This window comes from Coturnix japonica, chromosome 11 (assembly GCF_054131305.1).
Source record: "Coturnix japonica strain WE chromosome 11, WE-NBRP24, whole genome shotgun sequence".
NCBI lineage: Eukaryota > Metazoa > Chordata > Aves > Galliformes > Phasianidae > Coturnix > Coturnix japonica.
In genome coordinates, this window is record NC_140673.1 from 15974443 (window position 1) to 15988889 (window position 14447).

At 39.3% G+C, this 14447-nt stretch overlaps 1 protein-coding gene across 1 annotated transcript; it reads right to left on the reverse strand.

Moving 5' to 3' along the window:
* Nucleotides 1–145: 145 nt before the first annotated feature.
* On the reverse strand, nt 146–12295 carry LOC107317353 (calcium-activated chloride channel regulator 2). Its single transcript, XM_085512178.1, has 14 exons — nt 12118–12295; nt 11780–11917; nt 10081–10231; nt 9672–9780; nt 8646–8814; nt 8147–8374; nt 7343–7570; nt 6177–6351; nt 5851–5957; nt 4846–5070; nt 3891–4161; nt 2652–2819; nt 1860–2096; nt 146–1545 (listed from the first exon to the last, which is right to left on the reverse strand). The coding sequence occupies exons 1-14, from the start codon at nt 12274–12276 to the stop codon at nt 1121–1123; spliced, it is 2790 nt and encodes a 929-aa protein (XP_085368304.1). The 5' UTR covers nt 12277–12295; the 3' UTR covers nt 146–1120.
* Between the last annotated feature and the right edge of the window lie 2152 nt (nt 12296–14447).

Below are 14447 nucleotides of genomic sequence, written 5' to 3' on the forward strand. Positions count from 1 at the left end.
TATCCAATTCATTTCGAAGGAACAATGCAAATCTAACACAACATATTCTAAAGTTTCTTCAGTTCTTTTCTCTCTGAAGTAGTAGAGTGCAGACTGACTCAGAGTTTGGCCATAAAATATTGCCCTGTCTTATCTTTACACATGGTTTTAGAGTCAGATAATCATTGTATTTGCAATCTCATTACGGGAATAAAAGCAACCTCCACATCACATGCATGTATATGTGCACATACACAAACTTTCACATATATTTACATATACACTGGTATAAACAAAAATAAAAGAAAACCTTAATGTCTCTATAGAAACAGAAAAAGTTCCTTGAAGGACACAGTAAACTCAAAGCAACCCAGTGTGTTGTTAATAAGCACTTCTCAGCCTTCCAAACCCAAGGAGAGCAGTAACAACAGGGAAGAAAAGTTCTATTGGGATTTTTGATAGCAGAGATACATCTCTAGGGTGGAAAGCCATTTTCTGTGTTTGCTTGTTTATGGACACACTGGAACCATTGCAGACTGTACAATTTTTCCCCAGACGTGACATGTCAGAGAGCTGAAAGCAGAGTGCCCCAGCTGGTCTCCTTCCTTCTGCTCTTGTTTCCGGTAAACATTCTTCTGCCTTCAGTTGGGTCAGGACAAAGATTATTTCTGCCTCCTTGCAGATGTTTTTCCCCCACCCTATGATCACAGTTTCCTCCTCCCAGGGAATTCCCCACCATACCTAGAAAATGAATGGCATGTGAGCTTACAGAAACATAAACAGAGCTCACACTGCTTAGTTTTGCTTCTCATTTTTTTAAAAAGGAACACTTCTTCAGTATCTCTCTCAATTTAATCAAAACTTTTCCACCACACAGTAAGAATAGGCCATGACACTGCACAATGTTAAGACTGTACGCAGATATTGCATTTTTGCAGTACAAACTATCAGCATATGACCTGGTTTACCGTCATTCAATCTTCTGTGATAAAATTCATAGACAACATGATACAGCTATTAAACCACTGTGTCTTCATAATATCTGGAATCTGATTACTTGTTTACTCTGTTTATTGTAGGATATTTTCTTTTACAAGTCTAAGCAGTAAAATGTTTTAAAGTACCTGGAACTCTGACAAGCTTACACTTTATGTTGAAGCAGCTTAGCTGTATTTTCTGAAAGAGCCTTTTTCTTCTTTTTCTTTACCAAATAAAGGCATGTACTTACTGTTAGACACGCTGCTGTTAATAATAGAAAGAATAGTAACAATATTGTTGAAACACCAAACTTCAAATTAGAAGTGGGATATGCCATTGGAGGAATAAACATTACTGCTTGTGCAATATTAGATAGCTCAGAGCGAAGAAAAACTTCATCCACAGCACGTATTGCAACATAGATTACAGTTACGTTCCCTGTTGTAAAAGCTTCTGGTTTAAACACAAATATTTCTGTGTAGCCAGCATGCTGAGGTGATAGAGTGGAAGCATTCACAAAAGTAGCGCTATAGAAACTGTCCCTTAGTTCCAGAGGAGTCTCACTTGTTCTGATTTCATAACTTGCGGCTGAAAATACAAATATTAAAAGATACTGTCATCTGTATGTTAGCTATCATTCCAACTTCATATCTGCTTCAAAATATTTTCCTTTCAAAACACTTCTAGAATACTGCTTACCTAGTACCATCCTAACAAGCCAGTTCAGCACTGCATTTCAGTGCTGACACACACTGAAATGACACAGCATTTCACAGAGCATGAATAGAGCCCTGGAACCACGGTAGATTTTAATGAAATTTCCATTGGTGTCAGTGAGACGAAACTCCACTACAGATCTTTTATCTTGGGCAGAAGGCAGGCTAGCAAGCCAACAAACGTACCTTGGCCTTTGTCAAAATCATCTCCTGGTGCAGTCCATGATAGAATTACTTTATCATCTTCCATTCTGGCATCAAGGTCAATAATTTTACATGGTGGAAAAACATCAATATAAGGTCCTATTGGAACTGCAGATACAGTGAAAGATTCTCCCACAGCTATTCTAGCAAAACCTCCTCTTCTGACCTGAATATTATTTTTAATAGCTGGGGGTCTTGATGGGTTCATCTTGAGTTTACCTACGAGATTAAAAAATGCTCATTAGTCTTAACTGTTTGCATATTATTGTACTCCACAAACTACCTGAACTTCATATACACTATTTTAAATACAAAAATACCATTTACTTCATTTAAGATCATTTCAAGGGCATTGTCTATTTCTTTGTAGTTTCAAGAGTGCTACTAAGAAAGGTAATATGAAACTGATGTAACAGTTGCATTTTGTAATATGATAAGGAGAGTTTAATCTCCTAATATTTTAACCATTCTTTATTTAAGATGACTGAATGGAGTCCTGTACAGACTAAACCTATTGATAATTTCTTCACAGACAAAAACCAAATCCTATTTACCTATGTTATATATATACTGTCCCATTATAGTTTTTTGAAGTCTGCTTTCAGTATTTTTCTGGGGTATGCAGACTATTTTTGTGTTAAACCCTTCACAGATAAATCTCTCTTAGCTGGGCTGTTGTTGTAATGCCTACTCTTAGTATCTTCAAACAGATATGATATCTCCAGGAGCTGGAATGAAACTTCATTTTTTTTTCTCTGCATTACTTAATCTTACCATTTTCTACATAACCTGGTATATACATAGCATGACTCCATGGCATTGCAGTTTGTGGCACAGTAGTCCTGTTAGCTTGGACGTGAACTTTTAGGCTGTGTCTGCCATTCCCAGAGAAAGAAAACAAGTACTTGGAATAGATGCCATCATTCTTAATAATGTCAGAACCTAGATAGAAAAGTGACATAAATTGACTTCAAATAATGGATGTGCTTTTATTTCTAGATTCATACATAGTGAGCAGAATTTAAGAATAGGTAAATTCTTCTCTGATGGGCAGTCTGTGCAGTTCTTCTGCCTTTGGTTGCAGGTTAAAACGATGTGAAGTTAAGATGCTTCCTTGTACTGAATATTAGTTGAAGAAAAAAATCTAACTTGGGAAAATCATTGTATTTCACAAGCTGTCACATGGGCCTTCAAGCTGTGCTCTGGGAAAGTGCCCAGGAATTCAGGGGAAACAGAGGACCTGCACTTCTGAAGTGCTCAGTGTGCATTCCCAGAAAGTATTCTCATTTAGGGGCTTACCCCCACGGCAATGCAAACCAGAGAGTATTCATTACTACAATCTTCTGATTGCTTTCAGTTGTGAAATTTAATACAGAAACAAGAATTTACCTAAGTAGCTCCAAAAGTTACCAAAATTATTTCGTAACTACCTACTCTGTACAAAAATCCTTTCCACCAACATGATGGACTGTGAAGTTAAGACTGTTTTGCCTTGCAGCAAGTTTAATTAACCATAATGATTTCTGCAAAGCAAATGTGTGAGTTACTAAACATTACTAAATTCTAACTCCTTTGAGGTATTCACACCTTTTCTTGGCAACTGTTAAGAGGCAGTAGAGTACAAGGCCTGCAACTTCTGCCTGGAAATGCTTACTTACCTTGCTAACTGTTTTCTAAGTTACTGACATTTAACAACCACATCTTCCGATGTGCTGAACATCATCAATTCAATCAGCTGGAATGACAACTGATAACTAATGAACACAGCACAGTTCCACATATTGGAACATGTCTGTGCATTTAATTAATGAATATAAATCCTGTTCTGAACAAAAGCTTAACAAGAAACAACTTCAACAAGGTCAGCAACATTTGTGTGTGTTTCCACAGAATGTTAGAAACTCTGCCTCAGAGCACTGTATCCTGAAGTATTCAGTAAAAACAGTACTTAAGGAAGTATTTTAATTTAATGTTATAGATATTCCTGAATTTATAGTCCTAGAATCTTATTACCTGCTCCATTGTCCAGAAGTTCCAAAGAAACCATATCTCCATTCTCTGAACTGATGATGGCAGTCACACTTGCCCCAAGAATAGGAGAAAAGCCTTGACTAATCTGTACATAGACAACCATTGCTCTGGGATAGTAAATTGTATCTTTACTCATATAGGTTTTCACAGATACAGTGGGTAAAGTAGAATTTGCTGCTCGAGAAGTTACTGTCATTGTTAGAACTTGAGGAGCCAGGTGAACATTTATCAGCGTGTATGTCCAGTCTCCTGTCTGAAAAAAAACAACCAAATGTTTTCAATTGAAATAACAATCTTTTGGTTAATTCAGTTTGTCCTTATTTAAATTCTGTCAACGTACTTAGACTAAGTAGAACCCTACAAGTAGCTGTGTTGTAAAAGTGGAAGCACTCATAATTACAAATCATAGTAAAGAAGTGCTTTCCAATTATTCTCTGACTCTTGGCAGACATTCCATGTGAGACCACAAACATAAATTCCAATTTATTTCCTTATCTTCCATGGAGTATTCAGGAGATTAAGAATAAAACTCTGTGGAAAAAAAGTCTTCAGAGCTTTTATGATGGAAAGAAGTTTCTATGTACAATACAGGAAATATAAATGAACTTACTATGTTAAATAAATGTTATCTATTTCTTAGAACACAAGTGAGAGAAAATGCATTCACTGGCTGCTGGTAGCATTCAGAAATTTGCAGTTAAGTTGTAAATCAAAAGCAAATAGTAGTAAAGACAATACAGACAAAACCTTCAGGTAGCTCTTTTGAACACAGCAGATACTTCTGTTTGGGACACAGCAGCAGTTACATGGTTTAGATGAGCAATTCTATCTCAAGCCACTAAGTGAATTTAATTAACTTAACATTAATGAAATGGAAGAAATGTAAAGTCAGGATATTCTTCCCATTGCTAAAAGACAAAAGGAGAACAAGTTGTACCTGTGCAATTCCTGGAATCTGGAGACGAGCTACTTGGAATAGAGAATCTAATTCAAAGTCCTTGATGGTGTAGCTTCTTCCTATGGGATCAGTCAGGATGATTTCAGGTGGTTCAGCAGCTTGCCATGTGGCTACAAAGAAGGTTTCTCGTCCCACAGTGCTATCAATAGTCACTGTCCTCCTGAGTTGCCTGTACTCTGCAACACTTTCACCAGCACTTTCAATCTGTCAGAAAGAACGAAATTATTCTATCAGTTCTGGAAATCATACATTGTTACAAAGAAGAATTTGGTCTACCATTTTAACTATCAAATCTGATAGATTTGAAAAGTTATGAAAATGTACACTAATATTAACCTCTGATAACTGGGGACTTTATTCTCCCCTTCAACTATATAATAGCACAATTTAGGGATAGTTCCACAGAACCATAGGAGTGACAGAAAAATTAGGCCTTCTATTAACTTTACATTTTTACTGGATGGAATTCCAGAAATGCAGAGGTATGTGGGATATTACTACTTTCTCAGCTGAAAATGCTGGTATTAAGGAGCATGATCCTGAATAAGGCTGATTTATGGATTTAAAGTTCCATCTATATGCTACTCCATGAGGAGAAGCAATAAATAATATTCCTGATGCAGACAGAAGTTAATCCTTGTAATGTTTTTGGGTGACCAAATTTCCAGATCACATTCTGTGCCTTGCTTGAAGTGGTAATTATCTCTGCGAACTGCAGAGAAAAAGCTTGATATATTCTAGCATGTAGTAGAAATCAAGGAAACTTTTATAGTTTTCCAGGTATCACAAAAGAAGTTAAACACAATTGTACTGTCTCATCACTTTATTCAGCCTGCAAGCAGATAATTACCCATCAGGCTGGTGAAGTTGTCACCTGGAAGAAGGGAACAGGACACCTAGGTACATTTGATACATTTTGATCTTATCTAAAAAAACAAACAAACAACAGTAGGTGGGATAATTAACTGTGCCTATAAGACAAACCTGAACTGATTGATGGAATGTATCTCCACTTCTGGACACAATTCCAGTGAAGACATCCAGTAAGTCACTGAAGTCCAGCCTTTCTGGGACAAAAAACTTAAATCCTCCTGAAACAGTATGATTTATTACAGATTTAGCTATTAAATATTATATAAGACACAGGAGCTACATCTGATTCTCAGAATGTCCCACATGTTACCACACAACTGCAGGGCTGCCAGGGAGGGAGGACAGCCATCTCACTTCCCTGTGGACTCTCACCACCTTCTTCATCAAAGTTTTCCCAACAACTTCAGATTGGAGTCGTGGTTCGTTCCTATACTTACCTGTCTCTTTGGAGAAGTGTTCAATTTCCTTAGCAGCTGAGGACCCAACAGTAATGGTATGGATGACTGATCCACCATTAATCACTTCAGAAAAACATTTGCCTGTACTACTGTCCTGTCCACCTGTCACCAGTATAATTTCAGATCCATACAGATGTCCTTTCTTTCTAATGACCTGGTGGTAGAAAAACAAACTTTAGCAGAAAAAATAAATATCACATAATCTACACTGTAATTAATTTTGACACTGTCTTTAAAGACATTCTATCATAATGAATACCTGCTAAGTTTTATATAGTAAGGTATAGAAATAACAGGAGCCAAAATGAGAATATGACACATGTACTTGACAATGAGATATGCAGTGAACAACTCCTGTAATTCCATTTCTCTCAGCTATATTTATGCAGACATTAAGACACCCAGCATAAGGCTGAGACTAAAGGCTTCAGCATGCAGGAAGTTTGTTACAATCAGACATAAAAAGGAATTGCTGCTCCCAGATTTCCCAGATAAAATTCGAAGAGGCAGTGACCCACCCTGGTGGCAGGATGAGTACATTTCACATAATTCATTTGCTGAACTGTTGTGGTACTCAGCAGGATGAGGTAAACTGAGACAGGGAAAAGTTGCCTTTAATATACTGGTCTTAAACATGCGATAATAAAACCATGTTAATGAATTCATATTGCAAAACAAGGCCAAAAAGGAATGTGATTTTAGACAAATCTAAGTTGAATTTAGCAAGCAAAATCCCACTTAATCAAAGACAGCAGAAATGCAGTGTATGTCAGCTTCAGTTTTAGAAATAATTTAGAAAGCAAAATAGAAAAGTAGCAAAGATAAAACTTACATAACTCATAACATTTGTAACTACTAAAGTTGTGAAGTTAATTTATATCATGATGGTTTATAATACACATATCATTAAACCTACTGTAACAATCAAATAAGTACTTATAAAAAGAGTTTGTCCGTTGTATTTTTAATTATTACAAGATGATAAATAAGAGATTCACAGGAAATCTAGGAGAGTTCTTTTCAGAAACCATTCAATAATCAGAGGAAGACATTTGATGTAGCCTAGACACAGATATCCTCACTACTGAAAAGACAAACCATCTACACAAGAGGTGCAAGCAGAAGCAGTTTATGTGATACTTCACCTCACATGCCAGCCTCAGGCCTGCGCAAACATTTGCCCTCTTCTCCCCCAAAGCTGTAGGGAGGTATGAAGCAAGCTGTTTCCGTGCTTCGTAGCTGACTATCTGGTGCACATGAGTTTTGATCTCTCCTTTGTCACTGAATGTGACAATACCGACATAAGCGTTTTCTTCCACAACTTGCAATAAATACAGTTCTGTTGCTTGATGCAATCTATTGATCCAGTTACCCTACACATAAAAGGATTGAAAAGCAAAGAATTTTGTTAAGCATGTGAAATAACAATGAATGATGCAAATTACAAACTGATAGCTAAAAATTGCTGGCAGAAAATGTCACAGAGGAAAGGAACATAAAATATTCACTCTTGCAAGTTCCAATGTTAATTTAGAATACAAAGTACTGCTATGCTCTTCAGTTTGTTTCACTGAAGATCAGCCTTAAACTTATCAATACTTAACCTGCTCACCATTGGTCACTATTCCTCTGTGAAGAAAGCCTTCAGACCCAACTCTTCTGGATATTTTTTTTGTTCCTTTCAGCTTTCCCCTACTCTACTGGCTTATTGTCAATCTTTCTCATGCTCTGTGCTACCCAGCACACAAAGTCCTTTATTCCAATCAAAACTTTGCCACTGACAGCCACCTGGCCAGTATCCTCATTCATGTTAATTTTGTGTCCTCTGCCTCAAAGATTTAAGAAAATCTCTGTCTCTGCATGGAGACTGTTTCTAGAATAATAATGATCTGAAAACATAAGACAAAAAAAGTACAGTGTATAGTGAAGTATATCTGATGAAGAATTACCCCAGCTATAGTCTTGGAAACATCAAGAACTAAACAGATGACTCTGTCTCTCTTCTGCAGCAGTGAGAAGGAGGGAGGAGTAATAAGGCGGCTGCTGGTCAGTGGAAGATCATTTTCAAAATCTGTAGAGTTTTTAATTACTTCCCATGTGCTTCTGTAGTCACACATTCGATTCTGCAGATTGGGTGCTTCTCTATTATGGTTATGCTCATTACAGAATTCCACCACCTAAAATGTTCAAAACAGGTAGATAAAAATAAGAAATAAGCAATAACAGAGTAGTTAATAAATTTAAGATGGAAAATCGTAACTGGTGGTTTTTGTATACACATAGCTGAGACACCACCTCACAGTAAACATCATACTACATTAATAACAGCATACATTAAATTCATTTGCTCACATAAAAGTTGAACCAAATGTAGCATAGGAGGATATATCAAATTTTGTAACAGTATGTTTCATTGAAATAAATCTGTTCTTATATGTTTGTACTTACAGATGATAAACTTTGCATATACATTATTGATGATACTGCAGTCTGATTTCTCTGAGGAATAAATGCACATCCTTCCTTAAAAAGCCCTGTTAGCTTATTAATGACACAACTACCGTCAGTGCAGGAGTTTTTTTCACAGACATAGATGCCAGTAAGATCAGAGGGACATCTAAGGATAAAAAAGAATACATTTCCACTTAAAACCCTACCTGAATATAGTGCTGACATTAATGATGCTTGCAGTGTATTCTGCAGCCCACCTGCATAAAAGTTAACATTGCAAAAAGATATGAAAATCCATTGCAAAGAGACAAAAAGAAGAATCATTGATTTTTTCCTTCTTCAACACTTCAGCCTCTTGTAAGTAGAAATATTACAAAGTCTACAACTGCAAAAGCAATCTTATTCATCCATAAGTCACATCTGCCAAATGCTTCCATACCCTGAAAAACAGATGTAAATGGCTTCCTGGTGTACCATAGGTTTGGTGAGTTCCAGGTCAAATGTGCTGTAATGAAACTTTGTTTCTCAAGTTCCATTTGATTGTATAGACAGTGAGGAAAAGCAGGTAATGAGCCAGGCACTCGTGCAATGGTGACTGCAAAGGTGAAGATGTGCAGATTTAGCAAAGATGAAAAAACGGATTGAAGAAGAGAAGCTCAGCAGGAAAGCCCCAGATCTGCAGCATGCTCAGAGAGATAAGAAATGCTTAAGCAGACCATGGGAAGGAGGATTTCTGAACAAGCACCATTTCCTCTCCAGCAGTAGAGTCCAGAAGTGATGAAATCTCCAGTGTGAGGCCAGAAAAAATGTAACGCCACCTCTGCCAAGTCATCAGCCACAGAACAGAGTAAAGGTGAATGCACAGAAAATAGTAGTTTACTCCTAATGAAAGAAGAATATTTAATAATTGATAAAATAAGGGCTAAAAGAAACTGGGATAGCTCCAGAGCTTGCAGAAAGCTTACAGGCAGCTTTCTAAAATGTACCAGAAAAAGTCTGTAGAAGTAGCAAATGCTGAATTACCTTGTAACTTTAACCTGATTCTGTCCAGTGACATAGAATGGTCTGTCATTGTCATACTCATCAAACACCCCCCAACGAAGATGGGCCCACTCATGCACAAAGGTTCTGCCTGCAGGGAGGACAGAAGGGCAAACACAGGGTGACCAGAGTTGGCTGTTACATCAGTGCTTGAAGAGTTGATCAGCAATACTACACCGGGGGCTTTGATCACACCATGGCACCACAAGCAGTTTTAATATCAAGGAATTCACTTCTGTGCCCAAGGATGGCTAACTTTAAATAACATTGTTTGGAAATCTTAGCTTTAATGTTAATTAAAATTGGCTTATTTTATCACCAGCTTTCAATATTCCATCTTTTGTTCCACACTAAAGACAAACTGGAGAAGTAAACAATTTAGGGCATTTACCCCGTGAGCCGTAGATGTCTGTCATGTAATCATTTACTAAGAAGTTAGGTGTGAAATGGATGTATTTTCCCATTTTTCCACATGCTTCATGTTGCAGGGTGTATGGGTCATCGCCATGTTTCCAGTAAGGAGCTGCCACTATGACATCTGCCTAAAATCATTAAAAAGTACAAAAAATTACAAAAAGTAACTTAGGGGAAGAAGTTTTGTTGTTTATTTAAACTATCCAATGCAATACCATCCAGCTCCCAACTGAGCTCCTAATTTCTGCTGCAGCAAGATTAACAGAAAATTATGGACAGATTTCCCAGCAGGATAATGAAAGAGGTGGATGTTGATGGGATGGCAGTAGAGGCTGAGTCCTCCCATCAGTATCCCACTTTTTTTGCTGTGTGACAGAGTGCAGCAGAGGGGAAGCCTGACAGAACGGAGTCTGATATGGAAGTGTGGATGAAGCAAAGCTGTGTCACTTAATTCCTCTGTGCAGAAAAAATTGAATCCATTGACATTCACTGACACACTGAATGTTGCTGAATGTTTATGGAGACCAAACAGTAAGTGTGAGCACAGTGAGATGGTGAGTGGTGCATTTCAGCAATGGCAACAGTGACAGTGGTCACTTCTACTGGTGTAGATTTTTATGAGCATGGCGTATAAGCTTTTGCTCATCGCCGGTGAAATTGCTCTACCGAACAGTGTTATTGTGCTCTTAGTAGCTGTTGTAGTTTCCACAGAAATACATAGGAGCCATTGCTTTTGGAATGACCTATGTACATTTATTTTTTCATATGTGATACATATATTGTTTTATTGTATACGTCACATGTTATATACTATATTACCTACTGAGATAATATATTGGAATGTCTGCTGCAAATATCACATACTTGTGGAGCTGGTCATTAAGTACCAGTGGCCATGCAGGTAGCTAAAATACAGATTCATGTGTATCCCATTTCCTGGATTGCAGCTACACAAAGTTTTGAATAAATGCAATCTATGCTTCTTTTTCTATTTCTGTAGAAACAAGGTGACTTTGCTTTTCTGGATTTCCTTTGCTTTCTTGCCAGACCTCTCCTAATGAGTCAGAAACTCCACCCAGGCAAGTGTTATTGCTGTCTTCAGCACAAATGTCAGTCACAGTGCAATTAGAAAACTATGACCTAATTTATTAGATGATCTTCAAGGCCTCGCCATTATGTAATGTCTTAGAAGGATGATGGGTTAAGGATGCAAAAGGGGAAAAAACAACCAGTCATTACTGGAACTTACATGTAAACATTCCCAACTTGTTGTAAATGAGAAAAAAAAAAAAAAAAAAAAAAAAAAAAAAGCAGAGAAATTAAATAAAAATGTTCAGATCAAAGATATTCAAACTAGGCTTCTAAAATGATTCAAGAGCTTGTAGAGCACTCAGTTTATGGACTACGATGTATTTAATATGGAGTTTCTTGCAGTCAAGCACTCTTGTTTCTCATTTAAAACCAACAGGATGGTACTACTCTATACTGTTATTGATGCTCATTATTTATGTACTTACTAGTGATGTTTCACAGATCATTTTGTCTGATCTTAAGAGCATTCTCACGTGAATGGTGTTAGTATCTCTTTTTAAAAGTTACTGTACATTCGGGCATACAAATAAATGTTCAAAGTAACATTTAGTTGCGCCCCATTTCCTACAGCTGTTGAATCTTACCTTTTCATAGGTCTCGTGTTTTGGTTTCTCATAACTTTTCTCTTTCCATGTCGGAGGTATCAGAATCTTAACGCTTCTGAAATAGACCCTGCCTTTTGTAGCACTGAACAGATAAGAGGAAGCTTCGGTGATCATCTCCTGGCAAACATGCAATGAAAGGACGGGATTAGCAGCATGTTAATTCCACTATCGATCTCGACTACAGCATTTGTTGTACAGGTTAGTGGCGGCTAGAAATTCACGTCTGTCCCGGTTTCCTCTCCGGGGCTGGGAAGCACCGCGGCTGCCGGGCAGCGCGAAGCCGCCGGGGCTGCCCCTTCCTGGGCTCGCCGCCTTACCTGGAGGCGGGCGACGAGCCGGTCATCCTCCGGCACGCGGGGATGCACGGCGGCCAGCAACCCCTCGTAGCCGCCGTTCCGCAGCACCGACGCCGCTTCCCCTGCCGCCGCCAGCACCAGAGCCAGCAGCGCAGCCCCCGCCGCCGCTCCGCCGCTCATGCCGCCCTCCGCCCCCCGCGCTGCCGCCCGCCTTCCTCGGCACAAGAGCTACGGGCGTAGGAGGACGAGGCGGGCACCTGCCGCATTCCCTCCTCCCCTCCCTGCCCTGCAGCCCCCCCTGGGCTGGCAGCGGTGTCCGGCGCCTTCCCGGCGGTCTGCCCGATGCAGGTGTAGTGCTGAAATCCGAGAGCCGAAGCCCGCCAGCAGCCCACAGTGAGAGCCCACGAGCTTTTAGGGCTAAAGCAGGTTCTTGCATGAACAACCTGGGGATAACATCCCTACTGTTACAGCCCTACAGTTACACCAGGAAAGTGGCTTGACGTTGGTGACCCATAACACCCCACTTGCGGTTTTGATGGGCCACATCCACATCTGCTGTAAGGCAGAACTTCCAGGACTGCTGGATTTCCAGGGCTACTTGTGGCCACATTGCTAAAATAGAGAATTTAGCCAGGAGCCCACCTCTCTGCTCCACACATGAGAAAGCTGTGGGCCACCATGAGGCCACCCCTCAGCCTTTTCTGCTCTGGGCTGAACAAACCAAAGGACTTCAACCACCCCTCACGCACCTTAGCCACATACTCTTCCTCATCTTTGTATCCCTCCTTTGGACGCTAACATCTTTGTCCTTTTTGTGGCACCCAAATCTGCACACAGTGCTGAAGGTGAGGCTGCACAGCGCAATGCAGAGTGAGGCAATCCTTCCCCTCTCTTGCTGGCAGTGCTGGGCCTCATGCACCCCAGGGTACAGTTGGCCCTTTTGGCTGCCAGCACACACTGCTGCTCAGATTCAACTTGTTGTCAGCCAGAACCCCCAGATCCCTTTATACAGGGCTGCTTTCCAGTCTGATGCATTGCACAGGGAGGATGTCTAAATTGAGAAGTGAATGCAAGTATATTTGTGCATTGATTAGTAAAGAGAAACAAAAGCTACTGTTGCCTCCTTAGAAAGTCTAGAAAGTCTCCTGCAGATAGCTGAGATGTCTGACTGAGCTGAAAGTGACTCACATGGAAATAGGTTGTGGCACAGCTGGATGTACAGCAACAAAGAGGACTAGGAATTCTGACCCAGGCAGGTCAGTGCATGCAGTAAAGACTGTTCTGCAGTGCTGCAGCTGCTATAACTTGCATCTAGGGTGAGGTGTTTCCAAATGACTCTCAGCCAAACCCTAACAAGTTTAGCACTGAAATGGTGGTCTCCAAATGAAACACCCAGACCTGTCATCATACAAAATATTGTTTGGGAGAAAGCATTGCCTTCTACTGCCCTGTACCTTCTTCTATCCATTCAGGTACCGAAACTGCTGCTGCTGCTCTAACAGCAGTGAAGATTATCTACAATTTCTTTGAAGTATTTTCAAGAGTATTAATGAAACCTGCTGTTAGAATCTGAGAGCACATGACTAAGCAAATTAATTGACGAGAAAGTTATTTTATTACTGCTCTTTATATATTTGTTGTTCTGTGAGCAGTAGCTTTAGATTTGGGAACTGTTACAGACCTGTTTACCAATAGGACCACAGAACCTTGGGTTTCATGACATCTCCATGCATTTTGTAATGTATCTTTCCAAATGACAAGTCAGTCACGGGCTGGAGTGTACTAATCAATCCAGGAAGAAGGTAATCAAATTTAAAGCTTGCTTTTCCTCTGAAAAATGAAAAAATGTGGCAGCTGCCTTCAGGATTGTCACAACAGCACTGCAAGTATATCATGTGCAGTTATAAAGAAGCCAGTTCCACAACTAAGAAGTGAAAATAGAGTCTTTTTTGTGATAAGCAGCTATTGCCAAAATCGAACAATGAACAAAGAACGGCTTTGGATTCTCAAGTTTCTGATGCAGAAATGAGAAGTTCCATTATACCTTTAAATCAGATAAAGCCATGAGCTGGGGCAAACACTCAGCAGTTTCTGTAGTATCTGAGGAAGTCACTCTCCAGCATCTCTTTTACTCTTTTGTCCGTGTGGCAGTTGAGTTGTTCATTATATTTCCTTCCATCATTTCCCACTTAGAGCACTGTACAACAGGGCCATCTTAAACAGTTTTGTATTTCTCTTTGTTTATGAGGTACAGACTGCTGTGCCGATTATTGTGCTAATTAACCCTTACCATGGTTTTTGTTTTTGTTGTTTTTTTTTTATAACATAAGCAACCACCTTATTTCTAGATA

What these genes read in the sequence shown, in the direction of transcription:
- LOC107317353 (XM_085512178.1), bottom strand. Translation starts at nt 12,276, where the DNA reads ATGAGCGGCGGAGCGGCGGCGGGGGCTGCGCTGCTGGCTCTGGTGCTG. An exon ending in ACACTTCTCCAAAGAGACAG is followed by an intron (nt 5,958 to 6,176) that starts GTAAGTATAGGA and finishes ATACTGTTTCAG; the next exon opens with GAGGATTTAAGTTTTTTGTC. An exon ending in AGATTCCAGGAATTGCACAG is followed by an intron (nt 4,162 to 4,845) that starts GTACAACTTGTT and finishes GTTTTTTTTCAG; the next exon opens with ACAGGAGACTGGACATACAC.